At 42.3% G+C, this 25,180-nt stretch overlaps 1 protein-coding gene across 2 annotated transcripts in view; it reads right to left on the bottom strand.

Annotated features, from left to right (window-relative positions):
- LOC124041768 (myosin light chain kinase 3-like) overlaps positions 1 to 18,430 on the bottom strand; it is a 33,268-nt gene extending 14,838 nt beyond the window's left edge. Inside the window, exons 1-7 of one of the 2 annotated variants that reach the window (XM_046359762.1) lie at positions 18,321 to 18,430; positions 6,904 to 7,000; positions 5,882 to 6,419; positions 5,381 to 5,655; positions 4,726 to 4,831; positions 4,062 to 4,155; positions 3,654 to 3,763 (exon numbers count right to left, since the gene is read on the bottom strand). In XM_046359762.1, coding sequence (XP_046215718.1) covers positions 3,654 to 3,763; positions 4,062 to 4,155; positions 4,726 to 4,831; positions 5,381 to 5,655; positions 5,882 to 6,419; positions 6,904 to 7,000; positions 18,321 to 18,365 — 1,265 coding nt within the window. In that variant the 5' untranslated portion in view covers positions 18,366 to 18,430. Of the gene's footprint in view, positions 1 to 3,653; positions 3,764 to 4,061; positions 4,156 to 4,725; positions 4,832 to 5,380; positions 5,656 to 5,881; positions 6,420 to 6,903; positions 7,001 to 11,878; positions 12,807 to 18,320 lie in introns of those variants that run through there. The other variant, XM_046359761.1, reaches the window with a different exon arrangement.
- Between the last annotated feature and the right edge of the window lie 6,750 nt (positions 18,431 to 25,180).

Genomic DNA, 25,180 nt, shown 5'->3' with positions numbered 1-25,180 from the left:
TCTCCCAAATGGCTCTTCGTTCAAAATGCTTACAAATCTACCGACAACCATGCACTTTTGAAAAATCTCTTATGTAAAGCTCAAAAAGTAGTCTGCCATTCCGTTAGATTGTTAAATGCGCTTTTATACATTTTTTAGGCACTTCTGGTGTGGACCAGAATGATGCACTCTCCCCACTATTTTTTGTTTCTGCAGTGAAGATCCACTATCTACAGATAATTATCTTGTAAATGATCTGCAGATATTCGTTGCTTGAGCTCAAAGAGCAGTAGTCGCAGTATGCAAATCAGGGAACCAAATAAACGTCTCTTTCACCGATGCGATGATGTTTATTGGCGAGCGAGCCAACACTGAAGGGTACAATTATGTACCTATAACTAAGGGTACAATGGATGTACATTACAGGGTCAATATCAAACTGGGTAAACCTACTGTGATTGTTGTAATAAAAAAAAGAATAATATTTCTCAAGCAAGAATTTTGCTACGACTTTCTCGGAGTGGCGTGGGAAAAACATGAAAACTAACTGTTCAACTTTAACAACACAAGAACTGTTAGATCTCTAAAACGTTTTAACAAACATGCATTTATTGATCACTTGAGTCAAGTTAATTGGGACCCGGTACTTATATGTCTAGATGTGGATAAAGCATGGGACTGTTTCCACTGTTTCTTAAGCATTGTGGATAAAGTGGCTCTATGGAAAACTGTAAGAATTCAACAAAAAACTGAACCCTGGATGAATCAAGAAATCCTTGAAGCCATTAAATCACAGAATACCACATTTTGAGACACAGAACCCTAAGGAACAAAGATAGTCAGATGATTGAAGATGCCAAAAATAATCACATTTTAATTGCAACATTTGTGAGAAAAGGAACAATCCTAGGAAGTTGTGGCATTCCCTAAAACAGTTGGCATGTAGTGATAAACAGAAACAAACGGCAAAATCTTGGGTCTTGAGGTCAAAGAACAAATTACGTTGGACAAGGAAGTGGCAGCTAAAAAATCTTAATGCCTTTTTCACAACAGTTGCCTCAGATTTCATTTAGAGGATACCTGGTTGTACTGGAGTGTATGGGGAGGGTCGGGACCCAGGCCGTTACTCCAAGATGATTGTACAAGCTGATGCATTTTCCTTTACAGCAGTGTCTCAGGATTGAATTGGCAAGAGACTGTTTAAACTAAACTGCTTTAAAGCTACAGGCCTCGACAATATCCCTGACAGGTTTTTAAGATATGGTGCTGAATTTATTGCCCCCTTTGTCACCCATTTAGCAGGGAAGAGTTTCCACACATACGAAACATAATAGAGTGATCCTATCCATAAAGAAGGGCAGCAAAACTCACATGGGAACTATAGACCTGTATCTATTTTGAGTGTCTAAAGTGCTGGAAAAAGTTTTATACAAATTACAGTCTGGTTTATGAAAGTCCCACTCCACTGACAAGTCTATTGTTTTCAACTGACTTTATCAGGACTTTTCTGTGGAACGATAATGCTGGATCTGCAGATGGCATTTGACAAGGTTGATCATAGTATCATGCTTTTGGTTTTAACAGCGGGGCCATTGACTCGGTTAGATCCTATTTATCAAGTAGAGACAAAATGGTGGATGTTAATGAAAACTTTCTAGTGCAGTGGTCACCAATCTTTTGTGAGTCAAGATTACTTTCACAGCCAAAAAACAAGTCGAGATCTAACGTTCTGATTTTTAAACATGACTTACATTTTTTTTAACATTAGCCTAATAAAAACAGTTCTGTCTGTCTGAGGTGTGTGCAGTAGGTCTAATACATTATCACAGCATATTGGCTATATGCCTGGCCTGCCAATAGTGTTATTCTCAGACCATATTATATTTCAAAATTCAAGCTTTGATTACAAAATAGATCAGTTGGTGTGGCACTTTCAAGGCACAGCTTTTTATTTTACTGGACTGATGGTACCTGCATCTCATGGTCATGGTGCTTTTAACTGTGACCTCGGAAAAATGGTTTTCCCCAATCGGATCTCGTTTTTTTCCCTCAGAGATCCCAATTGTCTTAAACACACTGAAGTCAAACGTCAGAGATTTTGTTTTGAACACAGCAATCGTCTCAGAAGTATTCCTTTTCTCCGGTGAGACAGACCAGAGAGAGGGGACACAGTTTTCCACCTGATGAAGAAACTCGTGTCGCACCGCATCTGCCTCAGGCACAAATTCAAGTTGTTCCTATGACCAGAGAAAGTGAAATACTCCCTGATATTAAAATATACTGCTAATTAAAATAGCTGCTAATAATAATAAAAATGCAGGGCTATCGATACATTTGGCTACTCATTTATTGGAGGGCGAGTGGAAGTAAAGAGAAGCGCGTTTTATTTTTTGTAATAGTGTTGAATAAAAAACAGTGTTGAAAGTGCTGATTAAAACTTAGACATGAACTCACTCCTAAAAACAGCAGCTCTTTGCTACATTGTAAATTGCTTTTGTATGTGGATGACTCTGCTCTACTGGTGTCTCATTCGAGCAAAGCCTCAATAGAAGAGATCCTTAGTACAGTTACCCAATATCAGTAAATCGCATTCAGATAACACATTTCATCTGCATCATGAAAATCAGAATCCATCTTATTTGGTTCCAGAGTAAAAGCTGTCAAGGTCCACTGGTTTTAGTTTCAAAGTAGGCAACTCAGTGGCTACACCAAAAACATCAGTTTCACCTTGGGGGTGAATTGGATACGTACCTGCCTGGTGAGACTATGACTATGGAAGGTTTTAACAAAGATAAACCACAAAACTAAATTCCTGGACCTCAAGATATATTGATGTGACACCCTAAAGACTCTGGCAAGTGCGCTAGTTCAGTGTCACTTTGATTATGCGTACACATCATGGTTCACCAGCATCCCTAAACATCTAACGAATACAGACAGACCAGCCAAAAACAAACTGGTGAGGTTTTTACTTAAAATCCCCCCACTCATCTGGAGGTCAAGCATTTTCATCAGCTAGAGAAAATTGTCAAATGAATTCCACTTGCTCTGGTCCATAGAATCATGACTGACTCAGCCCCTAGGTACCTATCAAATGATTGACTTATATTACCGTTGCTGTTGAGTGGAACAAACTACCCCAGCAACTTAAAGCCATGCCGACCCCAATCTCATTTTTAAAAAGATTGTCAAAAGCTGGCTGATGATCGATCAATATATATCTTTTTCAAGTCTTTATGTAATATGTCTTTATTTATGTAATGTTGTTATGCTTTCGCACCATGGAATTTAGGGATTACAATGGAAAGAAGTCAGACTTTTTTGTGATATCCCTGACACTTTAAAAACATGTATCTCTTGTTTGTGTTTATTTAACTGGCAAATAATATCTATCAATCAAATTTACCACCTGGTGATGTCACCAGGCAGTCCAAAACAGCTCTTACACTAAAAGGGCATTATCATTTTCACAATTTCACAGTGTTATTCAAACCTCATAGTGTAGAAATGTATATAAAACACAGGGGGAAAAAATCACATTTTTGACTGCACTGGTCCTTTAAAGATGTGGGTTGAGAAAACATTATGAGAAGGAACATACAGCAAGGTAGAAAACCATAGAGATTCAGTATAATGCTGATAACGTTCCTTTTCATTCTGTGGAGGGAACGTACTATTCCAGCACCAGGATGATATCATTCCTGGACTCGTAGGCGGCGTAGAGCTGGATCAGGTTGGCGTGGTCCAACTGGTTCATGACCATGATCTCATTCTTGACCATCTCCTGCATGCCAAACACACACCAACCACACAATGAGAAGTGTCAGATGTTCACTCACAGCTAGCAGGCAAGGTACGGCTTCTCTTTTCTGTGTCAAACTAAAAACATCTGAGGAAATACATCCCCCATCCACGTAGACTGAAGTGTCCTTAGAGCATTATGTTCCGATGTCTACTTCCACATTTTGAATAGGAAGCGAAGTGGGTCCGCCTTCAAAAAGTAGTTTTCAAGGAAGCTACAAGGATGTGTGGAGGTTTTTACATGCATGCAAATCATGTATAAAAAAATGTTGACTTTGTACCTTTTCTTTCTGACTCCGGGCTTTGATGATTTTGGAAGCTAGCGTGAGACCTGAGGAGTTTTCCATGCATTTGTGCACCTGGCCAAAACGACCCCTAAGAGAGAGCAAAGATAAATAAGGTGTCGTCAGTTCAACGTTTCTGAGTTACACCTGTCTGTGTCGTTTTATGATTTATAATGGGAACGTTTCAACGCAACCGTACTCCCTCGACAGGGGTCAGAAAGACTTGCCAAAACTATCACCTGTAAGTCACAAATCCTAGAATGTTACACATCAAGATAATACATCCCCTGAATTGATTGGGATCTCACGGTCAGAACTTGAACTATCAGAACTATTTTATCATTATGTCCTCAAATACAAAATCAGATCTCTACAGGAAAGTAATATCATTTTGTGAAGGTATTGTATTTTATATTGATTTCTCCTATAATATAACTTTGAAGCTATGAACCAGGGGAGAGGAGAAGAGAGGAGAGTTACACACCTGAACATTCTGCCCTTGAACAGGCAGTTAACCCACTGTTCCTAGGCCGTCATTGAAAATAAGGATTTGTTCTTAACTGACTTGCCTAGTTAAATAAAGGTTAAATAAATAAAAATGCTCACGGAATCAATGGCATCTAGGATTTGATACTAGTAACGCTCCGTTTGGAACACTTACCCTCCTAGAATCTCAACTCTGTTGATGGTGTAGAAGTTGTTGATCTGGTTGGGTTTGGCCGACACTATCCGATGGTTGAATGGAGCTGGTGGAGGAGGACTTTTGTCTAAAGGGAGGTATGAAATGCATAAAAATATATTATTATTTATTTATCCTTCATTTAACCAGTGAAGTCATTTTGAGATTGATATCAAGCGAGCCCTGGCAAACAGTAGCATGGAGGGGAAATATAAGCTGTATTGTTAATCAGTTAACATGTGCTCTTGTAATGGTACCTCAGGATTTTCATAATCAAATTATCGCCCTGTGCTTACTCACACACTGTGGTAAACATGACAGAAGATACAAGGTTGGTTATGCAAACTTCAGTTATCTCGTACTTCGCTACTCCGAGAGATCATGCTTTTCTATCCAAATCCAATAAGGGTATGAATATTTTCTACAGAAAGAGATAATTGCCACCATATCAGCAATCTATTGGATTTCATATTAGGCCCGAATCCTAAGATTTGTTTGCGTAATTCCAGTCCTCCACTGAGATCAATGTGTGACTTATGGAATGGTGTGCACATTTCAAATGAATAAGATTCCGCCCACTTACCACCTTTGCGCCAGACTTAAAGCCATGGTACCCCATAAAGATGCTGGTCCTCACCAATGAAGAACATTTCCCCAGTAGACTGCTTGACTTCTGTGGCCTGATCTTTCCCCAGCCTCTTCTTCCGCTCCACACCGATATCCACCCCGTCTGCCTTGAAGATGCCCCATCCCTCATCCTCTCCTTCCTCTACCCGACTCTTCTTGTGGTCCTCTACTCCCAGGTCTTCCTCCATCACCTGACGCTTACTGCCGGTGCTGCCCTCCTCCACCTGGTCCTGTTTTGCTGCCTCCAGAGACAGAGAGGAATCACTTTTGTTGTGGTCTTCACAGCTGGAACAGACGGACATGTTTTAGAAATGTTTCAGAAAATGTGGAATGTTGTTTCGTATGTGTGTGTATACGTGGAAGAGAGGGATCAGCACATAAAGCACCATTGAAGTAGGGTGAGAGAAAGGTGGAGTAAGATCGTGTGAAAAGGGGGACAAAGAGAGAGAAAGATAGAAATACATAGAATGAAAGAAGTAGGAAGAGAGTGAGGGTAGAGGAGATACTGTACCTCTCGGGAATGGAGTTGGTGTCTCCTGGAGCCTCAGAGGAGGTTGGGAGAGAAGGGATATCCTTTACCGACATATCAACAATTTCCGATGGGCCTTTAGAGAGTGTAGTGTCCCCCTCTTTCTCCTTCTCCCCCTCTTTTTCCTCTAGTCTTCCATCCTCCTCGGGCTTCTCTGTGGTTTCCAACAGCTCCTCCTTTCTCTCCTCTTCCTTAGATTGGTCTTCCTTCTCCTTTTTTACAACCTCCTCCTCCTTCCTCTCTTCCACTTTTAGACCATCTCCTGCAGCCTCCTCCTCAGACAATGACTCCTCTTCAGTCACAGGGGCCTTGGGGCCCTCGAGGATAAGGTCCAGCAGGTTTGGGCTGAGGGAACCCTCTGAGGCCCCTCCAGACCCAGCCTCCAGGTCCAGGAAGCCATCAGGGGTGAGGTGCTGCTGCTGCTGGTGACATGATGATGATGATGATCTCTCTGCATTCTCCCTGTTGAGCTTCTGAACCTCCTCTAGTAGCAACACCTGCTTCCTAAGGGAGATGGTATCTGCAGAGGAACAAACAGAACGTCAGAGGGTATACAGTTCAAATTAATTCAACCACCTGCCTGAACATCACTTTGGTAACTTTAATCAGACAATTGCACAATGCCTCAGAATGTCAACACACTCCTAGTACCCTCCTAAGAGGACGGCAAGTGGTTGTCTGATGTTTCTGTCTGAACTTTTGAGCTCTTTGATGTTTCTGTGTCATGATATACTAGTTAGTACAATACTGTTGTTTACGTCTGGCAGGAAGAGTGTTGTGACTTGCCTGTTCCCTTTCCTTTGGCTAAAAAGAAAGTATCGATTTTTCCTCTCCCGCTCTCGAAGCTTTCAGAACAGGTGTTGTTTACATCTCACATGTTACATGTTGTGAGTGTTGCTGTGTGGGATTTAGGTTGTTTTGACTTATAAAGGTCACTGTGTGTGTGAGTGGTGTATGGCTGTGATGTATTGTTGACACATTTGAATGTGCTGTGATGTGAGCACCTGCTGTGTCTGGGAGCTTCTTCTTTTTCTGTTCTTTCAGACCCTTCGGGCTCAGACCCGACTTCTCCTTCCCATCCTTCTTCTTGTGGACTTTTGGCTAAAGGAAGGGAAGGACGCGGAATAAAAAATAAAAAAATAAGATCATCGCACTCTGCATTTGGTCTGCATGTCAACATTCCTTCAAATGAGGTCAGGTATGTATATTTCCCTTAAACCACTACCAGAATGCAATGACAATATCTACTGCTCAGAAACGTCATGAAAACATGTTTTCTTTGAGCAATTTAACAAGTACAAAGTTTACGGTGGGTTTGCTGTTAGAAAGGAAATTCTTTGGTCTGTGGAGCGTTGTTGTCTTGTGACTGTGAGTGGTCTCCGGGGAGCTGGGTTGCGTTCACATGCAGGGTTTATCATCCCTTGAGTACCTTTAGTGGCTTTAGTAGAGGTAGTTCTCTGTTAAGAAGACCGACAGCATGGCAATGTTAGTTGGACAGGGTGAATGGCATGCAACATGAGATGGATAAAGACACAGAAGGGTAAGGAGGAAGGGTGAGGGGTGGTGAGGGGTGGTGAGGGGTGGTGAGGGGGGGGGGGGGGTAAGTTACAACTGAACAAGAAAAATGGAAACAATACATGAAAGAGTAAGGAAGAATTACATTAAAGTGACAAACATATAACATATAACTTATTGGTTGTTTTATTCAGGGCAGCACTCTGATACTGCGTTAATATGCATCAACATAAAGACACACTTTGTTTCAGTCAAAGCATGTTGTTGATTGCACACAGCAGATGAATGGATAGGGTGTTACATACGTACGAGGCTGTGAATTTATAGCACATCACCCGTTATAGTAAGTAATAGCATGCAGTGCCAACCCTGAGCGGAAACATTTCGCGCAAGCAACCAAACAAGTCTTCTCAAACAGACTTCAGTAAGGCGGGACTGACTAGTACCACAGAAAACGCTCCAGTCCTTTTATGAGCAGGTCAACATCTTAAAAAATGTCTCTTGAGGGCCTCTTAGTTGTTGGTTGTGAGGTAAGCACTGCTCAGTAGTAAGGCAGAGAAGATATTTTGAGGAGAGGGTTTCCACTCTACAGTGACAGCAGTGTTTCTTCCTGAAGGACAAATCTAAGGATACGGGGGTTGGGTACAGTGTGTGTGTGTGTGTGGTGTGTGTGCGGGGGAGGGGGGGGGGCTAAAGTGACAGATGTCTGTGGTGGACAGACATCTCATACCTTGAGTTGATGGGAGCTGGCCAGAGGCTGAAGGTAGAACCTGACGAAAGCTCTGACGACAGCGAGAATTCCTGGCGATCTGAGTCATACAGTAGCCAATAGCCCATAGCCAATCACAGAGGTATGGATGCTGCCATAACGTGTGGACTTAAAAACAGTAACCATCTGGTTTTCAATGATACAGTATATTCACCTATATTAAAAACAGATTGTAGGGACCCAGTTCAGACGTTTCTCATACACCTGCTACGTGAGGTCAAGGACTTACATGACCTCCGAGTTGCTGTTTGAGCTCTAACCTCAAATCAAGCTGAAAAGGTTGTCTGTATCAAATGAGTCTGTTTTGTGCTGGAACTGTGTTGAAATGGAAGGACCCTTATCGAACCAAATAAGGATCTGACTACATTAAAATGTTCCGATACCAATACCTATTTACAGTAACCCTTTCCTTATTCCCTAGTTCATCTACTTCACACTACTCTGCACCATGAAATGTGGAAACTCGTACGCTACACTGTCTATGCTTGATTTGATTTTTTTAAATGAAATAGATCCTGCAGGTAATATACCCTGGGCATGAAAACAGATACCTGCCTGGCATCCACCCTTGTGCCAATGATGGAGAGTGATGGGGTACCTATAACCTGTTATAAGGCTTTAATGCCAAACACTACTACCCATTGACTTTCAGTGTCTGTGCCTAAGACCACCCCTCCGCGTGTTACTGCTATTCACATTGTATCAACAATTTCAAGTGCTTGTTGAAGTTGGAAGTGACTGCCCTTTAAGCTCCGAGGAATTGGGTGTAAAGTTCATCTTCCACAACACAAACAGTGCCACACATTGTGTAACCCCGTGCAGTAGACAGTATGAATCAAATTTCTCTCTTTCTGTTATCTATTCAGTCCAGTACCAAATCTAGTCAACCAAATGCTTATACTAACTTCCCTAAGATAAACAAATATATTTATTGTCACATACACCAGCTAGCTTCAGCCATAGTAGTACAACATCAATGAAGTAAATTAGGGTTAAGTGCTTTGTTCAAGGGTAAATCAACAGATTTTCAACTTGTCATCTCAGGTATTTGAACCAGCAACCTATCAGCTACTGGCCCAATGCTCTAACCACTAGGCTCTCTCTCACCCCTGTCGCTACCCGTTGCCACCTGTTGCCAATGAGTTCTTTAACCAGTTAGATCCCTATTTAAGCCACATGCCTGCTTCTAGTACAAAGGCAAATACATTCTACCGGTCCAGCACTCCATCCCCAAGCAATACTATGAATCTGAAAACAGCACCTACAGCATATAGCAACTGAAATCAAATCAAAGTGTATTAGTCACGTGCGTAGAATACAAGAGGTACCTTACAGTGACATGCATACTTACGACAGTGCAGTTTAAAAAAATACAGAATAGAACAATATAGAACCACTTCACTATTAAAAACTCTCCCCTATACAGGTCCATCCTCTTCTTCCTATTTTGAGCCAACCTCTGTGACATGTATCATACAGTGTTAAGTACAGACATTTAGATCAATGGCTGTTTGACACTGTTACTGTGGCGGGAGGTAAGCAATGTACATGGGGGGTTGCCCTGAATCAGAGTTTGGAGAAGCCTAATTACCATGACTAAACGGTCACGTGGAATTAAACTGCCATCACAACTCGTGACCGCCGGTCTGGTGGTAATACAGTCACAGTAACAAGCCTAGTGGTGGAAAGTTCCCCACCAATTTTACCACTGTGTATAGGCTTTGGCACCTTCCATACAGTAAGGAATACTATGCATGGCACTATAAAACCAGTGAAGATTGCTATAAACCAGTGGAGATCGCTATATAAGTCATATTGGTTTGACACATCGTCCAGCACTGCATGAGGAAAAGTAGCATGAGCAAAGCCACAATCCTTCCTTAGGAAACAAAACTCAACTTGACTAGTCAGCTTTGCTGCTCTTATCATTTTCCTCTGCAGTGGCAAAGTCATAAAATTAAATGAAATCATAAACCAAACATGACAACATGGAACGCCATGTCTACCTCCGAACCTATATACAACTGTGCAAATGTGTTTAAGGACATGTAACTTGCAGGTCCATGAGGGAACAGTGAACCCAGCAATTCATCTAACCTAAGTTGCTGTCACATCCATATCGTCAATCCATTCTAAAAATATGAACGTAGTTCACATTAACGTATCCAAGTGCCTTAATAAAGCAACCTTTATATAGTCTACATAGACCTGCAAAAACACACCTCTTTGGTTAGCGCAGTGTCATGACGTTGGCCTGGGGGTAAGGTTTAAGACAGTCATAAATACCTCTTCCCCCCTTTTCCCTTCTCCAACCTACTGAGGTTAAAAAAAAATAAACTTGGTTAAAATAGAGATTCTGGGAACATCAGTGTGTGGGGGGAAATGAACAATATTCTGGTAATCCGAACAATTGAACATATGCAGTGGTACTTAATGAATATGATGTCAGTTTGGTTGTCATCTGAGACATTCTCATCGATGATAAGATGACATAAACTCTACAGTGGAAAGTCTACACATCGGAGTTATCGGATTGGAATATTAGTTAAATTTAAATGCTTGAATATGAAATTATTTGTGATGGGATGAAATGTGATTTTAGCTTCTAAAAAGTGAGATGTGGGTTTTCATAAATTAGGGCTGCTCACTCAGTGGCCTGCCCACGTAAAGAGACAGAGATTGTAAACTATGAAACACACCCCTTTTCTCCCTTCCTATATAAGCCCTTGACAACAATAGAACTTCCTGTTCCGATGAGGTAGGATGACGATCCTATATCAGAATGGTTCCGAAAATAACTATAGGACAAAGCCAAAATCAGCAGGAGCTATGGTTGCGAATGGTATGAACTTTGAACTCATATTCACTACAGAAGGGATACCTCCTAGCTGTTGAGTTAGCAACCGCAGCTGCAAATGCAGGTTAGGAAGGAACAGACAGAGTATCCCGTCTATTACACAATGACGTTACTACAACGTATCCAATTGACAACCAGAGACATTCTTCAAAGGACAGAGGACTCGGTTTGGCCACATGGCCTTCAATCTACCACCAACCTACTGAAGCGCAGCTCAGAGTAAATATTTATTGCATTTTCCTTTTCCAAATGGGCGGTAATTTAGAATGCATAAGACACTGTATTTACAATAGCACAGCTTCGCCTTTGTTCCTGTCTTCCCACTCTTTCACTCAACCCAGCCCCTTTTCCATTGTGTAACAAGTCGTCATATCTATTCCGCCCGCTAGGGACATTTTCCTATGACGTAATTTGTAATCAAGTTATGATTTAATTATGTGTATGTGAATTATGTGTGATTAGTTAGGTATTTATTAAGTAAATGATTAAACCCAATTTTGTATGCTGATTCAAATTGTTAGCCAGGGTTCTTGCAGATAACCAAGAATTTACAACTTTCAGATGAGACTGAAGTAAGATGAAGATTAATGTTGACTGCTATGGATGTAAAATATTACTAGGTCTTTAAGAGTTTATTCGGAAGATAACAGTTTATTCGGAAGATAACAGCTCTATAAATATTATTTAGTGGTGCCCGACTCTCTAGTTAATTACATTTACATGATTAGCTCAATCAGGTGATATTAATTACAGAGAAATTATTTTATAGAATAGCAAGTCATATCACATAATCCGGCATAGCCAAAGAAACGACAACAGTTAGAACTCCCAGTCTCACCTTGTCGGTCTTCTTAGTAACTGAGCTCTTGCTCTTTTCTGCGAACGATTGCCTCTTAATAGCCATCTTGAGGTCTTTTGACTTGGAGGCCTTGTGTGCTGCCGGACCCATAAACATCATCTCCATAACCCGGGGGCTCTTCATCGTCTCCCCAATGAATCTGATGACCTGATGGATGCTGAGGACCAGCTTTTCCATCCCATCCAGCTTCCCAGCCTGCTTCTGCGAGCGCTGGTCCAGCACTGTCACGATGGAACTTATCTCCTGACACATCTCTCTCACCTCGCCCCCCATGCCCGTGCCCTGGGTTTGAGCCAGGGCCGGTGGTAGAGTTCGGGCTCTGGCAGGGATATGGATCTCTTCCTTATCCACCTTCAGTGTTTCCATGTCCCTCTCTATACTGTCAATGTCCTGGGACATTCCATCCAGCCGGTTGAGGATCTTCTCTTGGATGTTGATGAGTTTGTCCATCTTATTGTTCAGAGACTCAATGCGATTCTGAATGAGGTCCAAGCCGGGACCATTGCAATCGGTTACGTTATCCATCGTGCTTGGCTTTCTTGAGGTTGAGTTATAGTTCACTACCTTGTAACTCATGATAGAATCATGTTAGAACGCCCAATCGAAACAGAAAAACGGTCACGGAAAGGTTGGTGACCAATGTCCGTGAGACAGACGGGGAACCTTTTTTGGAAAATGTAGCCAGCCTTATCCCCCTGTGCTCATCTTCAAGTGTACAGACAAGCGGATCTAATGACGGAAACGGGAATGAAATGCCAATATCTCGATGAAAAATAAATAAGTGAACAAAATTCAAATCCATGAAGAGTAAAACAGAAAGATACAGCGAGTAATGGTCACGGTAATCTGTGAGATTGTCCCTATGCCCCTATGTCGCTCACCCACAGTTTGACACCTCTGCACTTCTCCCTACTGGAGGTGGTATTAAGAATGGAATAAGCTGACCTCCCTAAATGTAAACAGAACAGCCAACGTCAGCAGGGGAGCAGCAATGGGGGTGGAGGGCTGTGGGTGGCTGTGACGGGCAGGGGTTCGGCTCTGGAGGTGCTGTCAGACACATGCCCACGACCGTCATCAGTCGCTGGCCCGCCTACCAAGTTTCAATATGGCCAGTGTACACAGTCCAGCTCTCTGAGGCAAAGTGAAAAGTTTTCTGGGATGATGCTAAACGCTTTGGGTTTCTTTGACTTTATTTGCATGTAAATTAGTAGACTTTTCAGTCTAACTTGGTGGTTTCACAGTGATTAGGCTGAACAGGTGTCATAGATGGGGAGGGGAAAGGAGGGGGGACACTGACAAGTTTTTTTATAACCGGTAGGGGACGTTTTTAGGTCAACTCAAAATATCAAACAATTGTTAAAAGATCCACTCACAAAGAACAGCTGTGTTTGCAAAAAGAAAACATTTTAAAAAGATCCTTATTAATGACAGGTGGATCAATTCACATCTTAGAAGTGTTTATGAGAGGCAAAAAAATAATGGTTGCGATAACAGCATGTGAGCCCTGATTTTCAGTATTTAAGACAGTCATGTAAGTTGCTACGGAAATCTCTTCGCTGGCTGTGAAACAGCTCTAACGAGCGCCCACCCAGTGAGGGAGCAAGAGAAAATCAAGGCAGGTTCAGGTTGTAGCCTGTAGTCCCCTGGCTGAGAAAGCACTTAAGGTCTTTAGCCTCTGTGCTGAAATTGGAGAGGGGGTGACAGCCATGATTAATACTGTCTCTCTCTCACAAGAACATCCAGTCAGATCTTTCCCACACCATCACACACGCTTAGTCTGCTCATAGACAGATAAGACAGTTACAATTTGTTTTACTTAGGGCCTGGTAATTGGACCCCTCAACAGTGTACTCTATAAGCCTATCAAAATATGCTTGATGCAGTGGTCCATCTGGGACATATAGTACTAGTCAAAACCTTGTACAACGACTCATTCAAAGGTTTTTCTTTATTTTTTACTATTTTCTAGTAAAGACATCAAAACTATGAAATAATACAAATGGATTCATGTAGTAATCAAAAAAGTGTTAAACAAATCTAAATATATGTTATTTTGAGATTCTTCAAAATAACCACCCATTGCCTCGTTGACAGCTTTGCACACTCTTGATATTTTCTCAACCAGCTTCATGAGGTAGTCACCTGGAATGAATTTGAATTAACAGGTGCCTTGTTAAAAGTTCATTTGTGAAATTTCTTTCCTTCTTAATGCGTTTCAGCCAATCAGGTGTGTTGTGACAAGGTAGGGGTAATATACAGAAGATAGCCCTATTTGGTAAAAGACTAAGTCCATATTATAGCAACAACAGCTCAAATAAGCAAAGAGAAACAGTCCATCATTACTTTAAGACATGAAGGTCAGTCAATCTGTACAATTTAAAGAACTTTGAAAGTTTCTTCAAGTGCAGTTGCAATAACCATTAAGTGTTATGATGAAACTGGCTCTCATGAGGACTGCCACAGGAAAGGAAGACCCAGAGTTACCTCTGCTGCAGAGGATAAGTTCATTAGAGTTATCGACCTCAGAAATTGCAGACCAAATAAATGCTTCACAGAGTTCAAGTAACAAACACATCTCAACATCAACTGTTCAGAGGAGACTGAGTGAACCAGGTCTTTATCATTGAATTGCTGCAAATTGCTGCAAAGAAACCACTGCTAAAGGACACCAATAAGAAGAAGAGACTTGGTTGGGCCAAGAAATACAAGCAATGGACATTAGACCAGTGGAAATCTGTCCTTTGGTCTAATGAATCCAAATTTGAGATCTTTGGTTCCAACTGCCGTGTCTTTGTGAGACACAGAATAGGTGAACGGATGATCTCAGCATATGTGGTTCCCACCGTGAAGCATGGTGGAGGAGGTGTGATGGTGTGGGGCGCTTTGCTGGTGACACTGTCGATGATTAATTTAGAATTCAAGGCACACTTTACTATCTAGTTTGCGCTGAGTGGGACTGTCATTTATTTATCAACAGGACAATGACCCAAAACACACCTCCAGGCTGTGTAAGGGCTATTTGACCAAGAAGGAGAGGGATGGAGTGCTGCATCAGATGACCTGGCCTCCACAATCACTCAAACTCAACCCAATTGAGATGGTTTGGGATGAGTTTGGGATGGACCGCAAAGTGAAGGAAAAGCAGTCAACAAGTTCTTAGCATATGTGGGAACTCCTTCAAGACTGTTGTAAAGAAAATCCTAATGAAGCTGGTTGAGGGAATGCCAAGAGTGTGCAAAATTGTCATCAAGGCCAAGGATGGCTGTGAAGAATCTCAAATATAAAATATGTTTGGATTTGTTTAACACTTTTTTGGTTACTACATGATTCCATATGTGTTATTTCATAGTTTTGATGTCTTCAATATTATTCTACAATGTTGAAAATAGTACAAATAAAGAAAAACTCTTGAATAAGTAGGTGTGTCCAAACTTTTGACTGGAACTCTATGTGCTTTGCATCAATGGAAAGTGTAATAAGAGACATATGCGTCATCAATACAAACACTGCTTATTGCTCCTGAACGAGGGAATGGGTTAATTCACATTGAGATATATGGTTTTCCACACACACTTTGGAGCCAAAAACATATGGGAGAAATGTTGTACTCTACTGCATACAGTCCTACAACATAGGCTTAACTTGTGTCACTTTCATCGGTGCAGAGGGTTACCTTACGCATGCAATTATTTTCATGGAATAAAAATGTTCCATTGAGCGAGGGGAAAGGAAAGTCAAGGTGGGCTGCCTCAGAGGATCATTGCACACAAATGACGCTCATAAATCAACATTGAGCTTAAATACTCACACTACTACTAATTCAATTACTACTAATTCAATTGAACATTGGCTGATCAACGGTTGCACTCATTGGTACAGATACGAAAATATAGTGTTCTAAAGAATACTACAGCAGATATCTATTTACCTGAATATTTATGTCCTCCAATAGAGGCCTTGGATGCTATAAACTGCAGCTCTAAGAAGCAGGCCACAAAACTCTGAGCACAACTGTGAAAGCTTCCCCAGATATGGGCTAAAATGTTCACATCTACCTCGAAAGTCAATGCATTTAATAGTGGTTCATATTACGCTACATTGCTGTGGGCCGGCTGAGGGGAACTGTAAGACGATTCAACTGTGGATGAGACCGGGAGGAATAAACATGCTTCAGTAGTGGGGCTGATTACATAAACCAGAGGTCGAGTTTATATCACCAACACTTTAAAGTGAAACTGGAGCAGTGGCTGTCAGAGAGCCCAAACTCAAGTCCCTCCCTACCCACCCTCTCAATATAGTATGTGTGGAGAATTTACAACTTCGGCCACACACACACACACACACACACACACACACACACACACACACACACACACACACACACACACACACACACACACACACACACACACACACACACACACACACACACACACACACACACACACACACACACACACACAGGAGGTTTGCAGGCAGCAAAGGAATAGCATGATCAAAACGGTATTTTGTGTGTGTGTGTGTGTGTGTGTGTGTGTGTGTGTGTGTGTGTGTGTGTGTGTGTGTGTGTGTGTGTGTGTGTGTGTGTGTGTGTGTGTGTGTGTGTGTGTGTGTGTGTGTGTGTGTGTGTGTGTGTGTGTGTGTGTGTGTGTGTGTGTTTAACTATTCTTGTGGCCGCGAGAAGTCCCCACAAGAATAGTAAACAAACAACTGGGGAAATGTTGTTTGTCCCCACGAGGTCAAATTTCTAGGGGATTTAGGGTTAAAGGTTAGAATTAGTGTTAGGGTTAGAATTATGTTAAGGGTTAGGAGCAAGGGTTAGTGTTAGGGTTAGGAGCAAGGTTTTAGGATTAGGGTTAAGGTTTAGGTTAGGTTTTTGGGTTAAGGTTAGGGAAAATAGGATTTTTAATGAGACTGAATTGTGTGTCCCCACAAGGTTAGCTGTACAAGACTGTGTGCGTGCGTAAGTGTGTGTGCATGCACGTGTCCGCGCACAAGCGTGGAACACCTCAACAATCTTTTACTTGTTTACATCCCAAGTTCCTCAAAAGACAGGCTATTGTTAAATGCAGAAAGAAAATGACTTTCACCTACTGTTGCTAAATCACATCACACCCCTTAATAGTGAGCATTAGCAAGTACTGTAGCACATTTGCCATGCCACTACTATTGCAAGAGTGACAGCACACTTGCATGCATACTCCCACACACACGTTTATAATGCTAATGTCTGCGTTAACTTTAACCGTGTCTTATTCTGAGCAGGATATACAGTCCCTGCCGGGGGAGTGTACTGTGTGGTATTAGAGGGGTGTTTGTTTTGTCAAGGAGACAAACTACGCTGTTATAAATGGACCTCTGCCTCTCTCACCCGGAACACGCAGCTCTGGGATGCTCCAGGGTCATGTGCTGCCTGCTGGGGAGGCCTGAGGTTGGACACCTATCACCCTACTGTCCCCTAGCCCTGTCCCCCCCATCACACCGTCTAGCCTGCCAACTCTTTACCGGTCCTGGCGGTCTCTTGGAAAGTAAGGGGGAAAAACTAACACGTGGCAGCTAAGAAACTTAACAGCTGTTAACAGCTTAGAAGCCCCCCCATCACCCCCATATTCCCTTGTTTTCTATACAGAACTTTGTGGGATGGAACACGAGGCCAGTGTTTGTGAGACAAGATGAGTACTAAGTTTAACTGAATTTACTGTTAAAATAAATGGAATTAAAGAAACATGTGTGCGCGCTAGTGTGTTTTTGCATATCGGTTAATAAAAAAAATGTTTGATTGGGTAACAAGAGTTTGTGTTATTCATTAGATAATTATTACGTAGGTACCATTTCCTCAAGTACATTCCTGAGAAGTAGCAGGCTAAAATGAAGATTAGCTTTAATTCATTGATTTATCTTGCTGTCTTGCTTTTTATATTTACAATGACGGCCTACACCAGCCAAACCCAGACAACGCTGGGCCAATTGTGCGCCACCCTGTGAGACTCCTAATCACGGTCGGTTGTGTTACAGCCTGGATTTGAACCAGGGTGTCTGTAGCGACGCCAATAGCACTGAGATGCGTTGCCTTAGACCGCTGCACCACTTGGGAGCCCGAGCTGCCTCCAATGTCATTTTAGAGAATTTTTGTAGTAAGTCCAACTGGCCTCAACCACAGACCACAATCGTTGAAATTGTTGCATGTTGCGTTTATATACTTTTTCAGTATAACACATGCAAGATCCTTACTGTGTATTATAACACTTACATAATGGCCAATTAGTCTGAAATGTAAGGGCATCTTCCATGGAGGACGCCATACTGTTGCATACTGTACATGTACTGTGTTGCAATCTCGTGTAACTAGCAAGTCGACTCAATGTCCCGAGTTACAAATGGAAAGCTAAGCCCCATGTATTAATAGTGCTGCAGATCTTACCAGATACCACGACAGAGAGGGGAACCGGAGAAGGTGATAGATCATCTTGTCTTTGGAGCTTTACTGATGGAACACGCTTTACTGATGGAACACATCATTGCTCAACTTCGAAACCAAAGCCAAGATGAACAATGACTCATCTGTAGTCAGCAGTTCTTTGAACCTAATAACCCGCTGAGCTATTTGTTCAGCGCGCTGCTCACAGTGTGCCAAAGGCCTGTCTACAGTGTCGACAGTGTATAGTGCTGTACAGATCCCATACCTCTGTTGTATCAAGATGTCCCCATCTTTGCAATGAAAACGATCCAACTTGTGAAAAGGGTGTTCTTTTCCACACATTAGTGCTGTTATGCAGGTGAGTGAGGACCCAAAAGCGACTTAACAGAAACTGAGTTTATTTAAGTCCAAACAGAAATAACATAATCCTCAATCCTTTACAGGAAATGTCCAAACGGGGAAAACAGAAATCCTCTAGTTGTAGAGAGGAATTGCAGAATAAGCGGCAACCGACTGCAGGTCCCTTCGGGTAGGCGCGGGCCGTAGCTGACAGAGACACCTGCTCACACGCAGCATCTGAAGATAAGGCAAAACAGGACAGGACGGAACAAGTACACAGCGAACAGCAAACAAGGATCCGACAAGGACAGAGGCAGAAACCGAGAGAGAAATAGAGACCTAATCAGAGGGCAAAATAGGGGACAGGTGTGAAAGAGTAAACGAGGTCGTTAGGAGAATGAGGAACAGCTGGGAGCAGGAACGGAACGATAGAGAAAGAGAGGGATAGAGAGAGGGAATGAAACCTAATAAGACCAGCAGGGGGAAACGAATAGAAGAGAAAGCACAGGGACAAGACATGACAATATATGACAATACATGACAAATGCTTGCCTCAGACTATGGAAGCCATGAATTCTGTATTCGCCAAAACATCCTCAATATTATACAATGAGGCAGCTTCAAAATCATTCACTGCTGGGATCCTCGACTCACATGACTCTTCAACACTACCACACATACTGTAATCCCCATTCCATGTGTTGAGCTCAGTAATTGAATTGAATGTGACATTAAGCTAAAGCTCATCATGTTCCAGGAGATAATACAGCTGGTAGAGCTGTGATGGTTACCTGTGGTATCAGAGATGGGATCAGGACAACATCAGGGACAATTGATATTGACTTGGGTTGACTACAATGAAAGATATTGTCTACCCTGGCCATTTCAGGACAATGGAAATTGTACTTTACGTGAAGATTCTTGATGGCTGGATGGCAACTGTCTGGCGGTAGAGTACTGTGTTTATGATAGGGTGATTCAAAAGGAAACCCGTTCCCTGCTGCCATATCACAACACCTCATGTTATAATAAGTCACATGCTCTATCCGTAGTTCCCCTCGGAGCACAGCGTCCTTTCTCCCCAATTGGGTGATCTCCAAGGCTTATAAAAAGAGCTAATGAGTGATGAACTGCTTTTGTCTCCAAGTCCTCCCCTACCTGACCCATCGCCCGAGTGGTCCAAACCCACTGCTGATTTGTGACATTGTGTTTACTATTGTGACAACTGTGACACTACTGTTCTGGTCCAGTTCCAAAATGGAGACGTCTCATTTCATCAATCAACAGAAGGGGTGGCTGTACAAATATGGGTACCTGGTGGGTATGAGAGAACAATTTCAACAAGCATCTCTGTACTGTCACACAATTTCATTTGACGTCAATAATGACGCTGCTAGTTCAAAAACATGCCAGCCTCAGTTGGCTTGTCTAGCCACCCCACAGTAAGTATCTGTCATATCAAAACGTGATGCCAGGTTCTAACAGACGCTATTAAACTGTACTGTTACTCACTGATTTGTACTGCTCTAGATGCCTCTCAGAGAGAGGGACAGAAAGAGAGAGGGAGAGACAGAGATACAACTGTAGGCTTCTCTCTTTCGCATAGTCTTTTGCTCTTACAAATCCCCCATTTTTCTTAATGGTTATGTCCATAACGTTAAAGACATCACACCATATATTCCCCACCTACAGTGTACAAATGAGGCCAGTTGAGGGGCATATTTAGTTCAGTTGCACTGTTACATAGCGGGGACACCACAGATCCTGTGTATCCTGCAAAAAATGTAGATTTCAATGATTTTACTGAGATACAGTTCATATAAGGCAATCAGTCATTTGATATAAATTCAATAGCTCCTAATCTATGGATTTCACATGATTGGGCAAGGGCATAGCCATGGATGGGCCTGCCTCCCAAGTGGGTGGGCCTATGCCCTCTCAGGCCCACCCATGGCTGCACCGTTACACCATTAGTCATGTGATTAGGGCCTATTGAATTTATTTAAATTGACTGATTTCCTTATATGAACTGTAACTCAGCAAAATCGTTGAAATTGTTGCATGTTGAGTTTATATTTTTTATAAATTGATTGACATGATTTGGAAAGGCACACACCTGTCTATATAAGGACCCACAGTGCATGTCAGAGCAAAAACCAAGCCACGAGGTCGCAGGAATTGTCTGTAGAGCTCCAAGACATGATTGTGTCGAGACACAGATCTGGGGAAGGGTACCAAAAAATGTCTGCAGCATTGATGGTCCCCAAGAACACAGTGGTCTCCATCATTCTTAAATGGAAGAAGTTTGGAACCAGCAAGACTCTTCCTAGAGCTACCTTCCTGGCCAAACTGAGCAATTGGGGAAGAAGGGCATTGGTCGGGGAGGTGACCAAGAATCCGATGGTCACTCTGACAGAGCTCCAGAGTTTGGAGAAGGGAGAGCCTTCCAGGAGGAAAACCATCTCTGCAGCACTCCACCAATCAGACCATTATGGTAGAGTGGCCAGATGGAAGCCAGTCCTCAGTAAAAGGCACAGGCCTGCCCAATTGGAGTTTTCCAAAAGGAACCTAAAGGACTCTCAGGCCATGAAAAACAAGATTCTATGGTCTGATGAAACCAAGATTGAACTCTTTGGCCTGAATGTTATGCTTCATGTCTGGAGGAAACCAGGCACTGCTTATCAACTGGCCAATACCATCCCTACAGTGAAGCATGGTGGTGGCAGCATTAATGCTGTGGGAAATGTTTTTCAGCGGCAGGGACTGGGAGACTGGCCTGTATTGAGGGAAAGATAGAGAGAGATCCTTGATGAAAACCTGTTCCAGAGCGCTCAGGACCTCAGACTGGGGCGAAGGTTCACCTTCCAACAGAACAATGACCCTAAGCACACAGCCAAGACAACGCAGAAGTGGCTTCGGGACAAGTCTCTGAATGTCTTTGAGTGGCCCAGCCAGAGCCCGGACTTGAACCCGATAGAACATCTCTGAAGAGACCGGAAAATTACTGTGCAAGCGACATTCCCATCCAACCTGAGAGAGTTTGAGAGGCTCTGCAGAGAAGAGTGGAAGAAACTCCCCAAATACATGTGTGCCAAGCTTGTAGCGTCATACCCAAGAATACTCGAGGCTGTAATCGCTGCCAAGGGTGCTTTAACAAAGTACTGAGTAAAGGTCTGAATACTTATGTAAATTTAATATTTCAGTGTTTTTTTTATTATAAATTAGCAAATATTTGATTTGTCATTATGAGGCATTGTGTGTAGAATTTTAGAATAAGGCTGTAACGTTACAAAATGTGGAAAAAGTGAAGGGGCCTGAATACTTTCCGAATGCCCTGTACATGATCTGTATACATGACCCACTGGGGAGCCAAGCCCCGCCAATCAGAAGGACATTTTCCCTACAAAAGGGCTTTATTGCCGACAGAAATACGCCTCAGCACACCCTCAGACAATCCCACATGTGAAGAAGCCAGATGTGGAGATCCTGGGCTGGCATGGTTACGGTTGTGAGGCTGGTTGGATGTACTGCCAAATTCTCTAAAACGACATTGGAGGTGGCTTATGGTAGAGAAGTGAACATTCAATTCTCTGGCAACAGCTCTGGTGGACATCCCTGTAATCAGCACGCCAATTGTATGTTCCCTCAAAACTTGAGACATCTATGACATAAAAAAAACATGCTTGTCTTGTCCCCTAAATATGTTTCATGCATTTAAGTTTGTGTTGAAAGTGAAAATCTACAACTATAACATAATTGCTGGCAAGTTCTTCAGTGGAAATAAACTGGTGAAACAGCACGTGGTCATTTTAAGTGTAAAGGGTCCAATGCCTAAGGCCTTCTCATGTCTTACTATGGTGATGACCAGTATCGGTGGGCTATGTTCTACTTCAAACTTGTATCCAATGGAACATCACACCTGTGCCAGAACTGTAGGACAGCATGCCATCCTGAATGAACAAACTGAAACACTAAAGAAAAAAGCTATGTTTCAAAGCCATGACATTCTAACTAAGGTCCTAGGTCACATGAACCAAGTGCTGCATGCTGTCCCGTGCTTTGGGAGATTTCAATCATTTTCACAACACCTATTGGCAGATGACACGCTTCTCTTATTTACAAGACATCAAAAATAGTTATTTTCTAACTGCATGTTGGAGAGGGATGGATTCTGTGGGCTTACTCCTTCCTGTAGCAGAGTAAATCCCAGAGTCTGCGCCAGAGTTACGAAGCCATCAGACACATACTGCTCACTAGCCAATTGTCCCTGCCCTTGAATAAGTTACCTATGGCTTTATCCACTCTCCACTCTGTCTTTAATCTCAGTGTTCAACAGGGTCCTCTCGAACCTCAGAGAGAGGATTCAGAGGCTTCAGAGAGGAAGGTTTAGACAGAGAGCAGAATGCTGATTAGCAGAGAGAGTGTGCCCGGTTTCCAGGGTTAGGAACGCCCAAACATTACTGCACAATTACCTCTGCTCCAACGCTCAAACTTTGTAAACTCCGGCAATCTCCAATCCTCAGTGGGGTTCAAATGACAGGTGGGTTTGTCAGCAAATGGTGTCTAAGAGACAGACCTACTGAGAGCTCGGTGCTAAGTACGTCAAAATACGTACTTAGCACCTTGGTTTGCAAGGGTAAAATCACTGGTTGTCATAGTGGAGATGATGATAATAGCACAAGGGAATGATTAATCCTGATGGGATATTATTTTTGACAATATATTTCGGATCATTTTGGCAAACGTTTTTTTTATTTTTTTTATTTCACCTTTATTTCACCAGGTAGGCAAGTTGAGAACAAGTTCTCATTTAAAATCGCGACTTGGCCAAGATAAAGCAAAGCAGTTTGACACATACAACAACACAGAGTTACAAATAGAGTAAAACAAACATTGTCAATAATACAGTAGAAAAATAAGTCTATATACAATGTGAGCAAATGAGGTGAAATAAGGGGGGTAAAGGCAAAAAAAGGCCATGGCGGCAAAGTACATTTACATTTACATTTAAGTCATTTAGCAGACGCTCTTATCCAGAGCGACTTACAAATAAACACAATATAGCAAGTAAAACACTGGAATGGTAGATTTGCAGTGGAAGAATGTGCAACGTAGAGGAAAGGGAGCAAAATAAACAAATGTGCGAAGGAGCAAAATAAATAAATAAATACTGTATGGGGAGAGGTAGTTGTTTGGGCTAAATTTTAGATGGGCTATGTACAGGTGCAGTAATCTGTGAGCTGCTCTGACAGCTGGTGCGTAAAGCTAGTAAAGAAGATGTGTGTTTCCAGTTTCAGAGATTTTTGTAGTTCGTTCCAGTCATTGGCAGCAGAGAACTGGAAGGAGAGGCGGCCAAATGAAGAATTGGTTTTGGGGGTGACCAGAGAGATATACCTGGAGCCAGTGGGTTTGGCGACGAGTATGAAATGAGGGCCAGCCAACGAGAGAGTACAGGTCTCAGTGGTGGGTAGTATATGGGGCTTTGGTGACAAAACGGATGGCACTGTGATAGACTGCATCCAATTGATTGAGTAGGGTATCGGAGGCTATTTTGTAAATGACATTGCCGAAGTTGAGGATCCGTAGGATGGTCAGTTTTACAAGGGTATGTTTGGCAGCATGAGTGACGGATGCTTTGTTGCGAAATAGGAAGCCAATTCTAGATTTAACTTTGGATTGGAGATGTTTGATGTGATTCTGGAAAGTCTGGATATTGCAGTATTGTTTTTGCGCTAGTTGGCTGTACCTGCACCAAACCTCACGTATTTTTCCTTCGTCGCCTGTTCTCCATCTTCCTTTTAAATAGTCTCATGGCTCTCTCTTGTCCCACTGCTGCAGACATTTGGTGAGCAATATGTTTACAACATTAAATCGCAATAGAATCACAGTGTTGAATCGCAATACATATCGTATCGGCACCTAAGTATCGTGAGGTCCCTGACAATTCCCGGCCCTAATGATTAATGGATAAAAACGACATGTCTCCGAACTCCGAACTCCGAATAGTAACTCTTAAAACTACCAAGAGTTGAGGGAAAACATGACATACAAGAAAGGGTATTTGTGATAATAGGGGTTTCTATAGACTGCCAGCAAGTTTGGAGACTTGGAACGGAGTGTAAATAGCCAGTACTATTGGATTCATGCTGCGCATCAATGGCTGAGCATTTGTAATGTACACTAAATTGCATATCGTTAGAAAATTCACACTATTTAAAATGCAGAATGAATGCTTAAGGCATTGTTTCTCTCCTGTGGTGTCTACTGGTATGTCAGCAGTGCTTAAAATGTTCCTTAAGGTCCTCTCGATAATGTGATGCTTCAGCAGAGCAGAACTGCTCAACAAGTAAACATTTGGGCTGTGAAAGGACATACTGTCCCTGGCGACTGGCAACACATCATCTGGCGAAATAAGCCAAATCAAATCTGGCTCACGGTGCCAGCTTGACACTCTGGGAGGCAGCATGGTAACAGAGATACCAAAACAACAGTGGCAAATGTTTGGCATATCTGAAAAGGACCCT

Source organism: Oncorhynchus gorbuscha, linkage group LG08, assembly GCF_021184085.1.
Source record: "Oncorhynchus gorbuscha isolate QuinsamMale2020 ecotype Even-year linkage group LG08, OgorEven_v1.0, whole genome shotgun sequence".
NCBI classification, from domain to species: Eukaryota; Metazoa; Chordata; class Actinopteri; order Salmoniformes; family Salmonidae; genus Oncorhynchus; species Oncorhynchus gorbuscha.
Note: the sequence above shows the minus strand (reverse complement) of the source record. Positions and strands in the feature narration are given on the sequence as shown.